At 40.0% G+C, this 22,721-nt stretch overlaps 2 protein-coding genes across 2 annotated transcripts; both read right to left on the reverse strand.

Annotated features, from left to right (window-relative positions):
* Positions 1-210: 210 nt before the first annotated feature.
* On the reverse strand, positions 211-11,424 carry RPF2 (ribosome production factor 2 homolog). Its single transcript, XM_083858207.1, has 10 exons — positions 11,354-11,424; positions 10,155-10,287; positions 9,323-9,360; positions 8,669-8,708; positions 6,805-6,886; positions 6,637-6,713; positions 6,220-6,319; positions 2,040-2,142; positions 941-1,085; positions 211-607 (listed from the first exon to the last, which is right to left on the reverse strand). Exons 1-10 carry the CDS (start codon positions 11,374-11,376, stop codon positions 428-430), a joined length of 921 nt encoding a protein of 306 aa, XP_083714333.1. The 5' UTR covers positions 11,377-11,424; the 3' UTR covers positions 211-427.
* A 1,953-nt stretch (positions 11,425-13,377) lies between these two features.
* On the reverse strand, positions 13,378-20,054 carry GTF3C6 (general transcription factor IIIC subunit 6). The gene is made up of 6 exons (XM_083857844.1): positions 19,577-20,054; positions 18,588-18,668; positions 16,252-16,315; positions 15,735-15,779; positions 15,491-15,601; positions 13,378-13,995 (listed from the first exon to the last, which is right to left on the reverse strand). Exons 1-6 carry the CDS (start codon positions 19,934-19,936, stop codon positions 13,700-13,702), a joined length of 957 nt encoding a protein of 318 aa, XP_083713970.1. The 5' UTR covers positions 19,937-20,054; the 3' UTR covers positions 13,378-13,699.
* Positions 20,055-22,721: the final 2,667 nt, after the last annotated feature.

Consider the following 22,721-nt stretch of genomic DNA (forward strand, 5'->3'; position numbering starts at 1 on the left):
CCTGGAAGTGTTCAAGACCAGGTTGGATGGGGCCTTGAGCAGCCTGGTCTAGTAGAAGGTGTCTCTCCTCATGGCAAGGGGGTTGGAACCAGATGATCTTCAAAGTCCTTTCCAATCCACTCTGTGAAACTGTCCGGGAAATGAGTCACCTGTTTGACTCCCATATATGGCTAATACCGAGAAACAAACATTCAGCTTTGGACAACTAAGAAAGTTAAATAATATTTTTTATTGTAAATAACCAAGCTCCATGTTAAAGCTCAATATCTCAATGTTCCCTTTAAAATGACATATGATTAAAAAGATTTTTTTGGTACAAAACTAAGCTAACAGCTTAACAGCTAAATCTTTTATGCCTGACAATTTATATTACAACATATATTCTAAATCTGAAAGTACAAAGAGTTTCCAAAACTGTCCCAGACTGTCAAGCTGACTTTGACTTTTTGGGACTAGCCCCACCATCTTCAGCTGACTTCTCTGCTGGCCTCTTTCTTAAGCCTTTCATTTTCCGTGTCTGCAGTTTACTGAGATCTTGCTTCTGCATGTGGATTTGACCATAAGTTGTACCAAGCGCATCGTGGGAGATATTCTTTTTCTTCTTAGGCTGCAAGGGAAGAATGATGTTAGTATTTCTCAGTACAGTCCCAGGAGCTCTAATGAGAATCAAGTGCCCAAAAGCAAGACCTCATACATTGGTTGGAGTTTGGAGACTAAGATTTGTGCTGTGTGTTCTGTGTGCTTCCAGAGGACAGTCTGGATGCCAGCTAAGCACCACAGAAATGCTGTGGCCCCAGGAATGTCAGTTGGCCTCGATGAAAGCAAGCTCTGGTCAAATACACAACAAGTAATACTTCAGCCTTTGCTCTAAGTAATACTTCCAGCTTTTGCTCTTCTTCACAGAGAGATCTGAAAGCAATGCCCTTTCCAAGGTACATACCTTTAGGCCTTTTGGCTGTTTCAAAGACAGCTTAAAAAGGTCATCTGAGGCTAAATGTGTTCTCCTCATAACCAGATCTAATGAAGGTCCCATCTCTTCTAGTTCAATTCTGGGTATTTTACAGCCAGATTTCTTCAGAAGCACTCTAGGAGGAAAAAACCAACCAAAATCAACATTGTCCTCTGTGCCAGAGGTTCATCCATCTTCCTTAACAACAGGTTCAATCCTGAACTTCAAAATACTGTTAAATCAACTGCTACCACTAACTCTATCATTGGGAAAGGCGTCCATCAAAAACAATTTATAATAAATCAGTTTCATTACAATTTGAACACACCTGAAATATGACCTGGCTAATGTATTTTTTTTTTTTTAACGAGATCAGTATAATCAGTATCCCTTTTAAAACTCAGCCCCAGTATCCTGAAAACCATATCACTTCTCAAACTCATAACAGCACCCTGGGTATTACTAGATATGAAAAATATTCACTATAATTTACAGCAAAACAACCCAAGCACTTATCTGAGAAAGTGTTTTGGTTCTTTGTTTTTAAGAGTGAGGCTGATTGAAATTTCAAAATTTTGCATCAAGAGAAATCAAAATCACACGGAACACAAACTATGAATGTTCACAGCCTCCTAAGGCAGGGAGTGACTGTGAGGGTGAACACCAATGCAACAAGAAAGTTGCATTGCCCTGCCTTTTCCTGGTTTTCCTTGTGCATCTCTGTCTGCAGCCTATCCCCTGTTGTTCCCTGGCAAACACTTAAGTGAGGAGAGTCATAGAAATCAGCCTGAGAACAGACTAAGTCCATCGAGTCTAAGACAGTACCCAGAATTCACCAAGTTAATTCACCTCACTAACTGAGCCATATGGAAGAGCAATCCTCTGAACCAGGAGGAGCTCAACAAGGAAGGAGGCAGCAGACCTGCCTCAGGAAAGCTCAAGTGCTTTCCTTCTGCTGTACAAATTACACTGGAGCACCTCTATACAATGCATGTTCTAAATGCAGCTCAAGCCAGTTCAATTTCACAACTACAGATTAAAGCTGACAAGTGTACCAAACCCCAGACAGACAGATGAAACACATACTCACTTGTAGCTTCTCATGTAAATTTTCCCATCTACAGCTGTGAAATGCAGAACGTACTCTAAACCAGCCAGACGAATACTGGGCACAGTGGGACCTCTGAAGAAATCTGAGAGAGTATTTAAAAGGAATAAATGCCAGGTTTCTTGGCTGAAAATAAAACCAACAGATGCCTGTAACAAATTGGTGCTGTGATGTGAGCCCATTTTGAAATAGGAATCTCATGAAATAGCCACTACTTAAAACTGCAGCCTGGCCAATACACAGGACAGAAATGTAATATTGCACATGTTAGTGTGCACTGCTGAATCCAAATGTGTATGTATATCCTTACAGGAACACAGTGACTTCCCAGAGATAATTTGGTAGCAACATACATGCTACCTTTAGATATACTTCCTATCAGTAAGTGCAAGGAAAAGAGCAAACACATTTCAGAGCAGTAACTTAGCATTATTGAGCTAATGCAAATAATTGCATTGTCTATTCTTTTAAGTATTCATCTCTAAAATCAGGGGGAAAAAAAAGATCTTATTTGGTGTTTAGGCCAGTCAATGTTCAGACAAACACAGATCAGTATACTGAAGCCATTTCCTCAGGTATCTGTTTAAAGACATCATTCAAACCTAATCTTTAAATCTTAATCATAGCCAGATTTGGAACACCAGAAAGAAGGACCAAAACCAGTACACAGCAGATCAAAACCGCACCTTTTCTACTCTTATCTACATTTTCTTCTCTGACTTTAGGAAAAAGTTTAGATATCTAATTTCTTTCATATCTCCCTCACAACAAGGCACTTCTGTCCTCTAGGTAAAGCAATATTTGTCATTTTGTCTAATGTTTTCTCTATTAATAAGCAAAACATCTATGAAAATAAAACACTTCAAATACTTGTGAGTTTGCAAAGAGAACACTGAAATACAGGTTAAATACAAAATGAGCTGCCTCTATATCAGGCTGAAATGAAAATGTACTGTGCAATCAGAGAGCCTGCAATGAGCACAGCAATCTGTCCAACATATGCAGAGGGTGGAGAAAGAATGTGACCTTGACCAAGGGAACAAGGTGTTCTAGTAAACACGACAGGGCAAAGCTGAAACATAGGACAACTGCGAACAGATGCAAAACACATCACTCTTTTCTGCTCTGCCCTGTTTTCAGACCCCTTGGCTACTTGTCTTTTCCTTCACTACCTTTTTGCAAGAGTACCAGCACTGGAGTAACATCCAAAACACAGTTTGGCTGGCAAATACCAGATGGAGTCAGCCCAGGAAACTTTCTTGGTCAATTAAATACTCTCTTATTTCGAGTCTAACTTGTAGTTAGAGGAAAAGTTTCAAATAAAACATTTTGTTTGCTTGTGGCATATTTTTTTCCCTTCAATTAGTTCTCTGCAGGTACACAGGCTTACATTCACAGTGGTTTTATTGGCAATACCTCCCTTTCATATTTTCCTGTGGCATCATACATCCTTTTACCCACAGGATGATCTCTTCCAATAAATGCAGGTGGTCAGGAATTTGTTTCCTGGCAACACTGAACAGCTGCAGAAACCTTACACTTCACTACACCCAGAGAGTTGAAGTTTTTTTAACATACTCTTAATTTACAATTCTTGCTTTGGTTGGACTAGAGACTTGCTTTCTCCTTTCTTTCCATTCCTAGTTCTCTCTCCCCCTTGTCCTCAAACATGTTTCCAGAAAGTCTAATATACTCTTTGCTGTAGAGAGTTTTTCAGGTCCTTTCTATTTCCAGATTAAATTCCCAATTGATTTTGGAATGTAACTCTTTCTGTATCAATTCATATCCAAAAGCTGGTAACACTGTATTCTATGTAGCTTTGGTTAGCTTGAGTGAAGTTCAAATATTTCCCAGCCATTCCCTTTCCTGGCCAGAAAAAGCCCTCAAATCTTTTCAGACATTCAAAAAGAGTCTGTGTGAGGAAAGGCTGTTTGAAGATCAAGGTCATTCCAAAACTGTGGAGATCTGCAAACCAACATTTTAGAAAGTGTATAAGCAAGACCTATAGTGGCCTGGCCATTTTTAGGATAAAATAGATGTGCAATAACAGAACAAGCAGGCAGTGTTGCAAGGGTTGAAACATCTTATAGATACAGACAAAAAATTATTAGTATTTCATTAAATGCATTCCAAGACTTACATAATTTAAATGGACTACACTACCATGTCGGAGAGCAATGAAAACCAACAGAGAAAAAGAGGGATGTCTTTGTCTCCCAGGTCTCCAAGAAAATGCATCTGTCACTTATTTCTCCTAAACAGCTTCTTCCACTTCACAGTTTAACTACAGCATTTGGTTACCACGAAGACAATAATTCACGCTTGCCCTTAAATTTACCGAGAAGCTGCTGTAAGATGATTGTCCAAACATGCATAAGCCCTTCTGATATCCAAAAAGCCAGTTAGCTTGTTGGTTGTTCCTCAGCATCACTGGCATCACATTGCTTTGGCAACAAGAAGCTGTCAGCTATCTGATATTCCCTCTGGGACCCCAACAATATTGGTACAGCAACAAAATATTTGCAGCTGTTGTTATAAAGACACTCTTCTATTCTCTTTCTTAGCAAGAGTAGCATCTTCTGCAGAAATGGAACAAATCACTTCTTCCTTATTGGTAAAGGGCAGTTTTGAAGCAGGTCAGATTAAATTCCCAAATTATTTTAATTTGTTAGTGATATCTTCAAGCCTTTACTCTCCTTAACCTTTGTCTGTTGTTTTGCATCTGGGTATTTCACAGAACTCAGCAGAACAATTAGGACCTGGAGTACACGGCATATGTTCAAGAAGAAAGATTGGGTGTGGAGTACATTTGACTGCCAAGTCATTAAATAAATAGGAGAGGAGAAAGGACAGGCAAACATCAAGAGAAATAGGAAGGAGTACTCAATTATTTGGCAACTATCTTACTATGCATGTCTCCCATTTTAGCTGTTTGACCATGGGGTGCTTGAGAAAATCTGGATGCCCATCACTGTGCAGATGCCTGAACAAGATACACTTCAGAAAGTGCACTTGCTTTCTGTGTAAATACTCATTTACAGTGACACAAACATGCAGCAGTAAAACTCACTTATCTTTGTATTCAGTTGTCTTCAAAGATGCATAAGCTCAGTTACCAGCCCTTCATCCATCCCCAAGAACCAATCAGTCATACTGAGAGGACAAAAATTTACTCCTCTCCTGCTCCCTTTCATTCTCATTCCAGACGAAATATTTTGCTTTAAGAAATAATACTAAGGAAAAAAAATCTGATTTTTAGGGTCTGTTTCTAAAGAGCAATCATTTACTCATTTTCCTAGAAACCCAAGAATGGAACTGAAAGAACAAGACTGTTCTTATTGGACCAGGTTCAGTATTTTACCAGAATTAAAAAAAAAAAAAAAATTACTTTCAGGAAAGCTATTAAAAAGAAAAATTACTCCACTCTACTTACTAGATCTAGTTTTGCCAAGCAAGAAGCATGTTTGAAGTGTCAAGAGATACAATATCCTATAACTTCTATTTCTAGGTATAGCTTCTATAAAGCTACAATGTGCTTTATCTTCCAGAGCCTCCAACTTTAAGATAGTAAAATACCTCATGCCAGTTTGTTTCCTAAGCTCTAAGCCTGCCTTAAATTTAGGGCATAACTTATCTACAGCTGATTTTTACTGCACCTGTTCTCTCCAAGTACCCTAAGCAATGGCACACTTGTTAGAATTGGTGGAATTTCCAGCAAAAATGCTTTCATTACAAAAACAGAAGCTGACTTAGACTGATTTGACTTTTCTGTAAGCAAAAATACCCCAGCTTCTGAACTCAATCCACTGATTTCAATTTATATACTTCAAGATATTATTTTGTTAGAAAAGTGACAACTCAGTACAATTCTAAGGCCAAGATATTTTGGAAAATGACAGTTTTCCCATAATCGAAATAAGGAACTCTGGTGAACATAAAGTTTCATCTTCAGAATCTTTTAGGACATTTTTTTATCCTCTCTTTAAAAGTCATCACGATTAGTTCACTTTAATTTTATGTGACATGAAACCTCCAAGTGCTCATTCTGTTTTCCGTCTGCGCTGAACATAAGCAAGCATTTATTGACAAATTAGCTTTTCCCAATAGATCATATTACTACACATCCACTCAATCCTACTGCCCAAATAATCAAAATACTGACCAATGAGAAGGCTCTTCAGTCTTTTGTATTCTTCATTCACATCAAACACGTCACCAGCAAATATCAACATAGGTTTTGTCCCTTCAGGACACTTACTGTTCTGTGGAATAAGAATTTTAAAACAACAAAAATTCAGACAGTTAGGGAACATATAATTGATTTAATAGGTGGCCAGCCATTCAACACTGAAAGAAAAACTGCTGTGACCTGTGATCACTAGGGACAGAATAGACCAACCAAATTAAATTAAAAAGCAGAGCATAAAATTAACACTCAATAAACACAATTACCAATCCTCATATACTGCATGAAGCATTTTTAAAAAATAACTTAATTCATTTCAGGGCACAGAAAAAATTGCAACAAAAAAAGTCCACCAGTAGGTGTCACTGAAATACTGAATTAGCAATTCCTTACCTTGATGTCTTTCAGGGATACAAACTTCTCAATGCCCAGCTCAATCATGTCTAGCACATGGTAGTCAAACATGCGACCTGTGAGAGTAGAAAATAAAATCTAGTTATATAAATATTCACTGAAAACTACACTTATCATCCCAATAAAAACCCAAATGAGACTTATTACCTATTATCAGGTTGTTAGGTCGCTTCTTATTATGAGAGCCAAAGAGAAACAGAGAACAGTCTGATTTCTTGGAAAAAAACTCCTGCAATCGAAGAAAATAATAAAATTTTTGAGTTGCAGTTCACAGAATTTAAAATATTCTGCAAAGGCAATTGGCACAAACATGAGTTTAGGAGCTGCTCTGTGAGCAGAGCAACTGCACTTACCAGAAGAGTTTTGAGCATGTCATTAGTGGTTTTCAGCACTTACGCTAAAACTGACAGCTGGATTCAAGATCCAAATGATTTCTTTTTTAATTTACCATTGCATCTTAAAATACAAGTCAGGCAATTTTTTCTTGCCATTTTATCTTTAATACCTTTTCTTGTAATTCCTGATTATTTGGTTTCACACAAGATACTTTCAACTTCATCTCCTTGCCTGATGAGTAAGTATTGGCAAGCTGGCTGCTGTTGTAATGTCTCATAGTTTCCCAACTAAGCTTCATGCAGCACATTGGCTTTGCCTGACAGCTTCTGAACAACCAGTTAATTCCCTCAACAGCAAGTCTTACAACATCTGCACTTGGCACATGAGTCCTACTACAGAGTAACTTAATGTCAATTTATTATTTAAGATTAAGATGCTATCTAAAACCAAGCCAGTGCTGACTGTCACAGAGATATATTCTGCAGGAGGAATGGATTAGAGAACCTATTATGGTACGATGTCCAGAGCCAACATTACAGCAGTTCTTTCTAAAGATGTCCAGCTCCAAAGTCTTTTTATGCACTTCTGCATAACCCAAGGCAGCTCCTCATCCTGTGTATCAACAGTGGCTCCATGATGTACACACACAACTTATCCAGTGCTTCCCACAAGTATATACCTGCACTTGGCAGTTGTGAAGCACAGGACACTTCACCTCCCACCCCTGCAACAGCAGCAGCTAAGAGAGAACATTGCAGCTCTGCCTCTCTGCAAGGTCAGAGACACTTGGAGAGGCTGGATTTACTGCATGTACAAATCACAGAGCTCAGCATCGAGTTTTGCCACCAGATCCCTGAGAAATGCTGACTCTAGACAGGCCAAGAACAGACCAGAGGGGACTCCTCTTGAAACACACGCTCATACAGCTCTGTTAATCACTGTGTGCTGATATCTATACTCTCTAATAGCTGTATATTTTATTAAAAAGATGTAAAAACTCAAATGCTTTGAATGTGCCCTGCATATACTGCAACAACACATACACTGCAAAACTGCCCTTTTAAAAAATGCTTCTAGCCAGTCAGCCAGGACTGCTGCTAAATGACAGAAAGGGGCTTGGTGAGCTTTTCCACCAGCTCCCTAAGCACCTTAATGGATCCCATGGAGTCCCATAGACGTGTGTGTCAAAGTGGTGTAGCAGGTCACCAATCCTTTCTTCCTGCATTATGGGGGCTTCATTCTGCTCCCTGTCCCTGTCCCCAGCTCAGGGTACCCAGAGAGCAACTATTATAGACTGGGGCAAAGAAGGCATTAAATACCTCTGCACCTCATCCTTTGTCCCTGTGTTTCCCTCTGCATCCAGATGGAGAGTCTTTTAGCCCTCATTTTGTTGGCGATGTAATTGCAAAAACATTTTTATTGTCTTTTATGGCAGTAACCAGATTTAAGTTCTAGTTGGGCTTGGGCCCTTCTAATTTTCTCCCTGCATACCCTCACATCTTTGTGGTCCTCCTGAGTGGCCTGCCTCTTCCAAAAGCAACATTCTCTCTTTCTACCCTTTAGTTTCAGCCAAAGCTCTATTCAGACAGGCTATTCTTCTTTTCTGATGGTTCATCTTTTAGCACACAAGGATAGCCCACTCAAAACTGTAAGAGAAAACATTCTTTATACTTACCAATGATGTTTGGTCCTCAAAAGGCCTGGTAATATTTTTCCTGAGAGGAGGAGAAAAGACAAGTTAAAAGAAAAAAAAAAAAAAAAAAGAAAAAAAAAGAAAAAAAAGAAAAAAAAAACCCAAAACAGGCCTAGATAGTCACTTCTTATTAATTCTCTGATAATAAATGTTTTCCATTCTACTAGAAACTCCAGCAGTAAAGGCTCAGTTTGAATTCAAATCACAAGTCACATTACTACTGCCAGGAATGCCTTAGTGCCATCATTACCATTCTCCACATTTCCTGTCTCCTGGGGCTGACCTGCAGAACACTTCCACCAGTGACACTATGAATAACTGCCCTTGCCTGTTCATTCAATAAATTTAGCTATTACAGTTGTTTCTGCACTACATTCATACAGACACTGGGGTCCCATCTCAAACAAGACTTGGAGCTGAATCCTGCTCCATACAGAGCAGGGCTCAGCACCAGCACTAATCACACATAGCTTGTTTCCAGTCTATTGAAAATCATGATCAGTCATCTTCTGCTCCTTGGTCATTGTTCAAGCCCCCATGCAAGTCTGCATCTCTATTCATGCCCTGAAACTACCCAAAGCTGTCTGTCTGTCTGTCTGTCAGAAGACTCAAAGGTGTCAAAGTGAGATCACTTACTTTTTATACAGTACAGCAAAAGGCTTCTTCACAGCATACTGCAAAACACAAAGTTTAACACATCATCTCTAAAGCACACACAGCACTGTTGTTTTTACAACCCAACACTTTACAGGATCATGTGAAACAGTAACTATGCAGAGCAGGCTAGAACAAGGTACCTCAAAAGGCCTGCTCACAGTAACACCTTTCGAGCTGGTGACAATCTTGTTCCCAAATTAATTGCACAAGAAATTATTTGTAGAAACTAAGAAATAAAAAACTAACTGAGAAACAGCTGAAATCAAAGCCATGTAATGCAATCCCTCTACTTCTAAGAGACATAAGGAGAAACAGGGAAAGAACAACAACTTAATTATAAGAAGCATAAAAGAATAAAAAAACAAAAAAGCAAAGACAAAAACGAGTGTAGGAACAGCTATAATATTTTGAGCCATGGAGTTATGAGGCAAGATTGGTAACTTAGTTTCAGGAGAGGCTGAAAGCTCCCCATCAATACACACAGTCAGCTTACAGGATTCTGGGATATGACTTAGCTGTGTGATACAGTCCCAGCTCTGTACCCAATCCTCCTCATCCTCTTGTTTTCAAACAGACTTGGCAACACTTCACCTTATCTACTAGACCATTGTGGAAAAATAAGAGAGCAAGCTCAGAACTTCTTGCAAAGAAGAAGCTGGAAGAAACAATCTCCATTAAGAAGCAGGTAATGACACCTTTGGAGTATTGGTCATTCTGAGATTTGGGGTATAGGGAGAGTATGAAAATGCTGATAGTGCAGCAGATTGTAAGAAAGAGACAGGAAGGTTGCATGCTATATCCAACAACTTACAATGTCTTTAAGCACTTCGGTCACTGTTAAATTTGCATTTCCTCCTTTGATGAGCATAGCATTTTTTGTATTTTCATTTAGCTTGGGTTCTCTCTTCTCAAGAAATCTTTTTGCTCTCTTAGTTTTAGGCTTTCTGTAACAATAAATCAAAAGTTAAAAGCTTAATATATGTAACAGAAATCAGTGAAGCCAAACAAGAATTGGAACAAACTGTGTTCAAGTAACTTGTTTCAATGACTCAAACTAATCCCAACCTTCAGAATTACAATGAATGCCAAAAGCCCTGTCTCAGGTGAATGTGTTTTTACCGCCACTCCTCTTCCTCTGTCCCCCTAAATAAGCAAAGGTTATTTTACAGTCTTGTGCTCCTCACTTTTCACTAATTTAGCAATCAAGCTATACTACAATTCCCAGCCTACTGCCAGGCTGAAGGATTCCCCTCACACCAGCTCCCTCAACAAGCCAGAAACTTGCTTATGAGAAGAAAACAAAGTTCCTCAAAGACATCAACGCCCCCCCCCAAAATAAAAGCACAGGTACAGGACATCTATCTGTTGTCAAGAACCAGCACTGGGCACTATCCAGGTGAAATACCCCAGCCATGAAATACCTTATACATGTCAGTGGCTACACGGCTTAAGAATTACAGTTCTCCACTAGATTATCGCCTCAGTAAAGTGTTATTTTTATTTCTTGTTTAGAACAAACAATACCCCCAACACACACACACAGAGGTATCACAGCATGAGAGGGCTGGAAGGGACCTCGGAGACCATTGAGTCCACCCCCGTGCTCAGGCAGGGCCCCCTGGGGCAGGTGACAGGAGTGTCTCCAGGTGGGTTTGGGCGGTGTCCAGAGAAGGACACCCCAGGATCCCCTGGCCAGCCTGTTCCAGGGCCCTGTCACCCTCCACGTAAAGAAGTTCCTGCTCATGCTGAGGTGGGACCTGCTGTGGTTTAGTTTATGCAAACTGCTCCCTACGCTGTGGCGGGGCATCACTCAAACTTCAGAAATGAATTCTCTCGGGTGTACGGAAACACACGAATTCAACACCAGCTGTTCACCGCGGTTATTTTAAGCCACCAACTGAGTAAGCGCATGTTTTCCACCAGGCTTTTCTCTCTGCTGGCTCCCCCAGTGCAACCCGCCCCGGGCCGCCCCCCGCTGGCGTTCGCAGAGCGGGATGCCCCGGCACTCACACGACCCTGTCCAGCGCCTCCATCGCTGCCCTCACGTGCGGAGGATGCGCGGGGCCCGCCGGCTCGTCACATCCGGCGGGGCGCGGCGCATGCGCGGGGCGCGGCCCCGGCTCCGCTCGCTCGGCCCACGTGGCGGAGGATTCCAGGGGAATCCCTGCCAGGAGCGGCTGGGGGCTCCTGGAGCAGAGGAGACCTCACTGCAGTCTGCGACTTCCTCTGAGGGGAAGAGGAGGGGCAGACACTGATCTCTTTGGTGGCCAGAGCCAGGACCCGAGGGAATGGCCTGAAGTTGTGTTAGGGAAGGTTTAGGTTGGATTTCAGGAAAAGGTTCTTCCCCAAGAGGTTGTATGGTTGCATACAACCATATAATATTATTATTAACTTCGGGTTAATAATAATAGAAACAAAAGCTCGACCATTAGAAAAAACGTTTAAAATATTTTAAAACTTCGCCATTATTATGAATGTACTCATCATGCATGATATACAAAAAATGTTTTCAAATAATAATACTGATTACCAGATGAACTAGAACAAAGAAATGGCTTCAGTGTAGCTGAAAGAAAAGGCTGAGAAGGCCAGAAGCCAATGCTGCTGGAATACTCCGTGTACGTAGGGAAAAAAGCCCCACGTACATAGTGCCGGGCTAAGTTACCAGTTAACAAAACATGAGGTGCTGTGTTTGCATTCTGTCAGAGAACAAACTTTTGAAGCACCTCTCTGTTCCCAGTGGCTGAAGCAGCCACAGCAAGAACCCTCTCTGCAGGAGGCTCAGCTGCCACCAAGTGCACTGCAAACCCTCCCTCCAGCACTCATGAGCCTGTGTATGGATCCCAGGATCATTATTCCAGTTATAATTGTCCTCTATCTATCAGCACTACACAAATCAAGTGTGAATGATGATGTTTTTAAACTTCCATGGTTGCAGTTAAATCCAGAGGGATGGCTGTTCGGTCTCCCTGAAACCTCAAATGCAACACTACCACGTGAAAGATCCACACCCAGGCTGGAGGCACACGGCACACAGAGCATGTTCCCTGTTCTTCCTCTCCCTGCCTCTCTTTCCCCTAGGATTCAAGTTGCTTCTACACAGAAAAAAAAAAGAGAAAAATGGGATTAATGGTTTGAAACTGTTGCCATTTTAATGACTTCTCTTTACTGATGCTGTGCTGTGAACAACGCTGTGGGTGAGCTTCTCCTCTGATCATTACTAATTAAAGTATTACATGATTATCCTGGAATTAATTAGGCATTCCCATCCTCACAGCACTGTTGCAGTTACACTGTTTTGAGGGAGGCAGAGAAAGGTAGGAAAGAAGGGTCAGGGAGAAAATGTTTTATGTTTTAAAATTGTTGTGCTTTTGAAAACATTATGAGTGCACCACACACAACTGTGATATAGAATGGTGTGTGGCAGTATAAATGATGTAGCAGTATCAACCACAGACTAGCTAGGCACCACAATATGGTCACATGGACTAGAGTCTGGGAGCCACTGATGCAGGGTATAGGAACTTAAGTATAAAACCCTTCAGAAAAAATGCCAGAGAGGAAGATTAGAGCCAAGAAGTGACAAAGGAAGAAGAAAAACAGGGTGACCACACTTCCTTTTACATAACACATATACTCTACAGAAAATGGGGGAAGCATTGTAACAGATGCCTCTTTAAGACCTGGATTTCATGTGCTGACAAGTTTGTAGGGGTTTTCAAGACTTGAGTAGACAAAGCCCCAACCAACCTGCCCTGAATTTCACTGTTGACCGTGTTTCACCATATTTTATATAGGAAGCTAGATGAGAGACCTCATAAAGTCCCTTCCCACATGAAAGATTTCTAAACTCCATCAAGGGGACAAAGGACACTAGAGACATCTAAACTAAACAATTTGATGAGTATTCAAACAGTCAATAAACATCACACTTACTTGGTTTGTTTTCTTTCAGTAACTGCAGTACAAGAGCAGACAGAGTATGCGGCTGAATACGACACACAAGGTGAAATTATACTTGAAAAATTCAGGACTTTATTTTAAACAACAGTGTTTCTTTCTTTTTACAAAATGTTTCAGACTGTACAATACATTAACATTTTTCTAAGGTAGGACTTTTTTTAAATTGTGTAACCATTTCCACTTGTTCAGTTTTGAGGTAGGGATACATACATTTCCAGTCAGTAATTTTAAAAAACTTAAGCCCTTCCCACTATAACTCAAACACAAAAGCAATGCACAAGAACATAATGTTTGTTTTTCCACTATTCATTTTTCAGATAAGGTGGATGTCACAGCCTATAAAAGTTGGCACACTAATTCCATGAAGAAATCCTGAAAAGGTCAGAGTTAGTATCATGGAGGTACATCCTCTAAGGCAGCATTTCCAGAAGGAGATTCCTCTGCCCCAGAAGCAGAGCTGCCAGGCAGAGGAGTAGGGGCATCTCTTTCCAAGGTGTGCTGCTTTTCCAGGTCACAGTTCATGTCAGAATTTCCTTTGCCACTCACCTCTCCCTCTGACTCTTCAGTCAATTTATCTTGGGCCTGAGCTGACTCCTCAGAATCATCCTTTTCAGGCAGAAAACTGCAAATCATATTAGGCCTGCTGTAGGAAAAATCTCTGTCCTTGATCTGCAACCACTCTACTCCACCTGATGTAAAGAAGGATAATTCTATTAGTGACAAAAGGAGTTAACAGCAGTTTTTTCTTTGTTTAAGTTCACTGTTACAAAGGCTGAGCCTGACCAAGATCTAAGTAAAAGAACCACTTAGAAAGGAAGATGTGCATGTCCCCCTCCTATTACTTTTCACATACCCATTTACTACTTTTCATAGTCAGAAAATACCATACTAAAGAGATTTTTCCTCTGATCCAGTGTGGCAGTTCCTGTTGTATTTAGGTGTCTGATGCCACCCTTGGGCTCTTAAAATAACTTAAACATAAATCAAAACGCAGAGAAAATATTTCACAAATGCAATGAAGAGAATAAAATATTTGTTCACCTAAATATTAGACCTTCTGGTAATCACAACAGGGACAGGACACAAGTTCGTGCACTCTCTTTAACTCAAGTGTAATAACAAGCTGAAACAACAGGTTGAAACCAACCCCAAACAGAAATGGGATTCGACTCCCATTTTAATTTTTACTCAGTACATGTTGTCACTTTCACAAGATGTTGTAGTTACTTTGTATGCACAAGTTAGATTCCTGTCACAATACAGAAACAAAGTGGTTTTCAGTACTTATCAGTATTGCTGCTCCAGAATAAAAAAGGCCTGTGTATTAAGCAAAATACTCTCTGGTCTCAATTTAATATTACTTATACTATCACAATAATAGTTTCGGTTTAATATTACATAATTAATTCTATTAGAGAGAAGTGGTATGTGGTGTTGATAAGAATGCTGATGTTTGGTTAGATTCTAGATGACATTTCATTTCCTATAGCCAGTGTCAGGCTGACTGCTCATATTTAAGGTAAAATGGCTATATATTCTTAAAATATGAAGCAGTAACACTGACTTGAGTGAAAAAAGCAGCTAAAAGCAGTAGGACAGTTCTAATGAATACTGCTATATATAGTAGGATACTCAGCATTTGACTATGTAAAAGTACTGACTTTTGTACAAAAAAAAAATAAAGCAAACATATGAACCTTGAGTTCTGCCTACAGAATGAAAATCAATATAAATGGTCTTCTAGGTACATCTTTGCAAGTAATTTAAATTCATTTCCATTCAACTGTAAATTCAGTAAGTACAACTCATTTTTTTAACAATTACAGAAACTCAGAAAGTCATTAGAAAAAATGATGGAAGTAGGAAAAAAAAAAAAAATCAACAAAGATCTATGAAGCAGAACCTCTGATTTTAAAACTTCTAGATGACAAAAGAATGTACCAGGCAGCATCAGCATGTTTGCCCTGCTCTTACATTTCCTTGTAGTAATCTCCTACTAGCCATTCTGGAGGCAGCACTGGTCAGAAATGTATTTAATTTTTTAATTTAAATATACACATATGGTGCCTAAAGAAGGAAGTTCCTCTGACGTCCTGCATGGTCTTGAATCAAAAACTTAATAAAGGCTGATGTTCCCAAGCATAATCCACTCATGTCCACATTCATAAAAGGAAAATCACTCACCAACATTCTCTTCACCTTCCTTCTTTTCTGTCAGAAGGGTCCGTGTCATGTTCAACTTCTTCACTGTGTGGCATTTGTATTTCAGCTGAACTTTTTGGTTGCCTTCTGCATCTAAGAAGAGAGGAGAAAAACAATACCCAAACCCCAGTTGTTACAGTGAATTCCACCAGCAATTGAAACAAGATATTTATTTTTAACCTCTCCAGCTACTGAAACAAAAAGAACATCAAATCACAACAATTACCTTGCTCTGTGTTTTCTTCAAAAACCACACAGGTTCCCAAGGTATCTATGAAAAACAAAGTGAGAAACTTTTAGAGACTAATTTATATCAGCTGCAGATAATGGAACAGGCAGGAGTATCACATTCATTGGAAGTCACTACGAGGGAGGATCCCAGACCATTTTCTTCCAGACCAGTCTTGTCACCATAGGGCAAATGAGACAGCTACAGATCGTGCAATGTGTCGGTCCTGCTTACACAGGAGACAACAGCACTTAAGGCATTTTATACCCCACATTTTTGTCTGCAGTAATATCAGCTGGTGCACCCCAGAGTCAGCTTCCCCACATACTTTCCTGGAAAGGATGCATGGTTAATTTTGCAGTGAACTCAGACTGCTGCTGCTCTACACGGTGTTATACAACCACCCACAACTTCAGCATCTCACAGGACCAATTGCAACAAAACCACCTGATATTAAGAAAGGTCTCTGGGTCATGAGAAAAGGGAAAGATTCTATTCACATAAGTTTTCCTACCTTCATATTCTCCTGCAAATACATATCTGTCCACTTGTAAAATGGGCCTCTCTGTCTCTATTCCCTATGTAAAGAAGGATAAAATTGCATAATGTCAGGTCTGTATTAGCCCAGGTGAATTTCTCACTGTAAGACAAGCAGGCAGACATAGCAGAATCCAGATTATATCAATTCCTCATCATACATGTCCCTTTAAGTATATTAAATACCAAAAAAATACCAGATAATACTCTTGTAGTAATCATAATAAAACCTAGTATAGAAGTGTATAGAAAATGCTCTAGTATATTACAATAAATTTAGATCAAACTGCAGCCAATGGTCTATATAAGTTACAGTGCTGTTAAATCCTCTAGGAAATTAATGAAACCTCCATTTCAAATTAGCAAAAATGTAAGTGTTTGCATAAAGATGATGTTATTTTCTAAGCTCAAATTAATGCAGGTTATAGAAAGTGGAATAGCTTTCAAATTGGAAAACACACAGGGTGAAGAAGTCCAGCATAAGGCATTACATCAGCACCAGAAGTGCCACTGCAGGGTCACAGAAGCTTCTGTGCTTACTGTGTGTCTATATTGTGAAGCAGTTGGAAATTGTTGCTATATTATTTTTTTAAGCAAGGAGTGAAAGAGTAAGGAAACACTTCTATCAGCCCATTCCCTTCCTCTAGAGCACAGGTTTTCCAAATACACAAGCCAGCATCCCATTTTTCTTATATAAGATATACCTATATAGTGTATTTTGATAAAAATCTGTATCTGAACAGAACACACTAATTGAGGCAAAATGACTTTGAATAGTGAACATCAGAATTATTCAAGACATGAAATTAAGCACATGCAAAAAGTTTTGAAGATAAGGCATTATGTGGTAAATTGCGTAACATACAGACTATCACACAGGTTAATATGAATTTGTGCAATTTTCCTCTTAGATACTTCTGTGTTTCAAAGGTACAAGATCAACAAGATTTAAGCTCTGGGATTCTCTTTCTTCTGCATAAATTGAGAACACCAATAACACTGAGCTAACATATAGAACATATTTTTGTGTATTTTTTTTTTTCTTCTACAAGAAATAAATAAAAATAAGAACACATCAGTACTAAGCAATAGCATTATGGGGCTTTTACATTCAGATTTTTATTTCTTTGGCTGATTCCTTTGTGGACTACGCAGACTTCGAGACTGTTTTCCCCTTATGTGACCAGCATCACAGAAAACTTGCTAAACAGAGTAACACTGAGCAGATACTTTAATTAAGGTTTTAACAACAGTCCTCCCTTAGGAAAAGTCTCACTGAATGCTCAACCTGTAGAGTAAATGCAAGTAGATATGGATACAAGTAAAACACAGTATGGATACTTTAACCTTTCCCTAGTAACATTACAAGGGAATCTCAAAGCACATTTAAAAGAATCCCACCAGCACTACTAAAGCATCTGTAGCCCTTCAGCCACCAGTATGAATGATACATGTAACAAATGTCAAGATAATTAAATCAGACCAAGGAAGGAAACCAGCTTAAAAAAGCATATCCATCCAAAGATGAATATTTTATGAATTTTGATTGTATTTCTGCTTCTGAGACATTTAGAATTGACTTTACCACTCACATATATTGTGATCAGTGGCACACTCAGATGTTCTCTTGCATCTTTTCAGCCTATAATAAAGGTCTACTTTCAGAAAGTATTTGCAAATCAGTAGCACTTGTATCTATACAGCTCTCATAGTCTACATAGATTTTGAAGGGCAAATAAAATCTGTCCTATACAGATAAAGTGATTTTAAAACTCAAAAGGAACAGGATGGGGGAACCAGATTCCTACAAAAACCTTACGGTGAAGGAAATCATCAAAAACTGTTTACCAAATGCTTAATACCCAGTTATCCTTTACAAGACTTGAACTTGCCAGGACACAACTGCAAAAAACCCCATTGTAAATACAGCACAAATCTTAAATATTTTGGTTTACCTGTCTGCTGTATTCCAGTAATTTGAAAAAGTGTGATTAACAATTTTCTTTTAATGTGTGAAATACCTAATTAAAAAAACCCCCAAACCTAACTTAGAACTTGAAATCAGAGCAGGTACTGGCCCAAGCTTATATAAACTTTTGAAAAAGTTTCCTTATATTTACACAATAATATATTCAAAGACTTTATGCTGTTTCTGAAAGAGAGCCCACAATATGCAGCCAAGCACACCACACATAATTCTCTATCAAAGATTTGATCTAATGTTATCAATGACAAGAAATTTAGAAGCAGCCTCAGCCCCTTGTTCACATCCATAATAACTTACCCCTTTCCTATTGTGCTGTAATCACTCACCAAAATCTTGCACTTGTTTTCACATTTTTCTAAGAAGTCTGAATCAATAATTCCTGATAGCTCGACCATGACCAGCTGCTCCTACAAGAAAAGTTGATAATGTACAGCTATAACAGATATAACAGAACTCAGGGAATAAAAAAGGCCCCTTGTAAGGCAATCTATACCAATAAGAACTGCACACAAAGACGCAATTTTCAGGATAAACGGGCTCCACACTGGAGTTGATGCTACATTTTGTCAAGAGACAGAACTTTTGTAATACTCAGGGAAATGTAGTGACCCACTGCTCTCTAAGACCCCTGTTTCACACCTGAATTTCCTGGCTTTTTCCTCCTACCAAGCAGTGGGGGAGCACTTTTTTCCCCCTTGAAAAAAGAGCATCAGTGTGTCTCTGGGGACACCCTACAGCACCTTCCAGTGCCTAAAGAGGGCCCACAAGAGATGAAGAGGGACTTCTTACAAGGGCCTGTAGTGACAGAACAAGGGCTAACAGATTAAAATCGAGAGTGGATTTAGATATAGAATCTTTTATTAATGATTTTTTTTTCTTAACTGAGTGGGGGGTGTGACACTAGAACAGGTTGCCCAGAGAACCTGTGAGTGCCTCATCCCTGGAAGTGTTTCAGACCAGGCTGGAAGAGGCTTTAAGCAAACCTGGTCTATGGAAGGTGTTCCTGCCCACGGCAGAGGGCTGGAACCAGAGGATTATTTTAAAGGCCCTTGCAATCCAAACCCTGCTCTGATTCTGTGATTTTATGGCGATAAGAAGCAACAGAAACTGGAAGTTCGCCGTTTCCCGGGAAGCCCGAGGAAGAACAGCCAGAACCCGCAGCTCTGGGCACGGGGCCGCCGTGGGGACCGGCAAACCCGCCCGCCCCGGGAACCGCGCTCGGCCCAGACCAGCCCCCTCCCCGCCTGCCCCGCCCTGCAGGGGGCCGGACCCTTCCCCAGAGCGGGGGAGCGCCCCGGTGTCAGTGTCCACCGACCTCCACCTCGTCCTCCTGCGCTCCGCCGCTCGTCCCGCCCTCGCTGCCCGCCGCCGCCATGTCACCAGCGCCGCCCCGCGCCCGCCGGGCCGCGCACCACGTGGGGCCGCGCCGCCATCTTAGAGCGGCCCGGCCCCGCCCCAGAGCCCAGAGCCCCCTCAGTGCCCAGGTGCAAACACAAGGGCCGCTGCCCGGCACTGCCCGCCGCTCTGCCAGGCTCGATGCTGGAAAATGGGAATCCCTACAGTACCATCCTTCCCCCACTTTTTTTTTTCTTTTTTTTTTTTTTTTTTTTTTTTCTTTCTTTCTTTCTTTCTTTCTTTCTTTCTTTCTTTCAAAAAAGGGCTGCCAGACACGCATCTTATTATTAACACAAATAATGTCCTGCTTCTGGTACAGACCATTAGTTTAGAAAGCTTTTATTAGGTAATAAAATATGCAGTTAGTTTCTACCACTCATGTCCTTTGCATGATGCTTTCCAGTTTTCCTGACAGGTGCAAATACACCCCATCAAACGCCTCCTTCTGACCAGGCCTTCTGAGATAGCGCTGTAATTTATTGGTGTGGCGTGTGGTTGTCCACAAAAATTGGATTTGTTTCCCAGTGTGCAGCAATAATTACAGCATAAGCCAATAATTACACACGTGAGAGAGACATTGATTATTTTATTTCAGAGCTCTCCAAGCCTGGGTGCCCAGTGGAATTCCACAAATCAAGCCCAACAGCTGTCAACATTTTTTACTATTTATACATGTCAACAAACAAAGGAATTAGTGTTCACTGGCTCCATGTTACATAATCCTTGTATTAATTAGTGTTCTATCTTGTATTGGTTAATGATTCTCTCAGTGCTGATCTCGTGCTGATCACTGCCGTGGTGTTTCTCTTCTTTTGGGCCAATGGGTTTTTGGGTCAATGATCTGTGTGGGATCTCCCCCAGCAGAATTACCTTTTACCCAGTCACAGCTGATTCTGCACAATTGCTGGGTGAGGTTTGTTAGTTTCTTCCTTGTCTTGGGGATTCTGCCCAATGTCCTTGTGGCCCATAAATTGTGCATTCTCTGTGTCTGCTGTCAGTGGCACATCCTTCTCCCCAGCTTTGTTAACCTCCCTCTAGGTGTGGGCTCACTGACACCTGTCAGGCCCTAAAGGTTAACAAGGCAATTCCACCAACCAGTAATTTGTCTTTTTAACACCTGGACATGACTTAGAGCTTGTGGGCTGCTCTCTGTTTCACAGGCTAAATCTCCCTTCTTGTTGATTAGGTTGAAAGTGTACAAAGATCAAGCATTAAAGACCATCCTTTCTTGAGAAAATTTTACATATTACACATTTTGCTACGATGTTGCACTCCATAATTCTAAGTCTTACACTGGTTTTATAATTTTCCCTTTTTTCCCCCCCCATATGCTATATTTCTTATTTTGTATCAAAGGTGTCTCCCTACTCGTTGTGGTGAAGTTATTATTACAATGTTAAGTAAAATCTGTTTGCAAGAGAAATCGCTGGAAATTTTCTTGCAGCTTCTCCTTAACTTCCATAAGAGAGACATAAATGTCAGCATTGCACCATATCAAGTATTTGACTATATCCAGGTAGATGTGATCTAATGCATTTCTCCTTTTCCTATAAAAATTACAGATCCTAATAATATCAAATAAGTTTAGCAGGGTTTTTCTTTGGCTTTAGGCTTTGTCTCATTTTCTGTTAAGCTTCACATTTTTAATTACATTTTCTTAGAGCTTGTTTTGGAATATTGCATACTGCTGTGGTAAAAACAGCCTATAAATCTGGATTTGTTCTAAATACTGAAAAAGATGCTGGGTCATGTTACCTTTTCACCAGGCAAATTGCAAGGGCTTCAATTTTGACTGCAGGGAATAAAAGCTGTGGAACAGATGTTTGATATAATACAAGAGTTTAATTATCAGATATTTTAAAACAACATTTTCTATCATTGAATTTAGTTTTTGCACGAGGTCTTCTTCACTTTAGATAAATTTTTTTGTTGTTTAAAAAAAACTCTACCTCAATAAAGCAGAATCAACTCTCTACTCCAAATATTTATTTTCTTTTAATTAATTGTCATAACTGACAGTGCCTCTGTAATGTTACATGAATAGCATCATTCTCTTTTTATAGCTGGGGGGAGGTGAAGTGATCCAGTCAAAAACTACAGAAAGCCTTACAGGAAGGTAAATGTGTGCCAGATCAGCCCGTGTAAATCACAGACTGGCATGAACTGCTGTGAAGGAGCAAGTACATTCATTTGCTTTTAAATCAGCCCAAGTGTGGTGTAGGATTCGGGGTCCTCTCAGTCTCCCAGTTTATCATGATTCAGGGCGTGCAGTTGAACGATGGGAAATTTTTGGTGCATTAGTGCCAAAGGTATTTTAGAAGAGATTACTGCCTTGTCAAGCTACATTTGCCGTGGGCATTAGTGGTTTACCTTGCTCTTTCCTATCCTGGCAGGAGTATTTTGACAACTCATCTCTTAAAAGAGATTGTCCTTGGACTCTGCCAGCGAGACTGGACTGCTTGATGAGATAAATGTGGGAATACATGTCTTGAGGACCCAAATTTTGGGTTTCTGGGGCCTCAGCTAATAGTCTTGTCAGTGCTTGAAAAGATTTATGTGTGTGTGCTACCAGAGGCCAGTTCCTTGGTGGCACCTACGTAATTCTGAATCAGTGAGAACTAAATAGTCAATTTAAAATAAATGCTCATGTTTGAGATCTATGTACATAATATGGATGTGCTGGTTCCATGGGCTCACCTCCAATTTAAGCACATTAATATGTATTTGATTTTGGGCCATGTAGTTTGCAAATTTTAGCTGTGGAAGTTCACAGATAAGAGGCTTGGACTATCTATTTAGCAAATAAACATTGTTGCAGTTAAGGCACATTACAGGAAATCAGAGAAAGTTCACTGAAACACATAATGAACAAATTCTGGCTTACTACTTTGTCTCATTTTTCCATTTTATTTTGATTTTTATCTTCATGTTTGAAATTCCTTCTCAATCCTTTTGCAGAAGGGAAGTGCCCTTTCACCATTCCCTCCTGAACACATTACTTTCTTTGTGAGGCCCTGGAACTAGTCTATCTAAGTAAAAGGTTAAAAGTTTTGTAAAAGCACAGA

Source organism: Zosterops lateralis (genome assembly GCF_965231275.1).
Source record: "Zosterops lateralis genome assembly, chromosome: 3".
In the NCBI taxonomy this organism is placed as follows: domain Eukaryota; kingdom Metazoa; phylum Chordata; class Aves; order Passeriformes; family Zosteropidae; genus Zosterops; species Zosterops lateralis.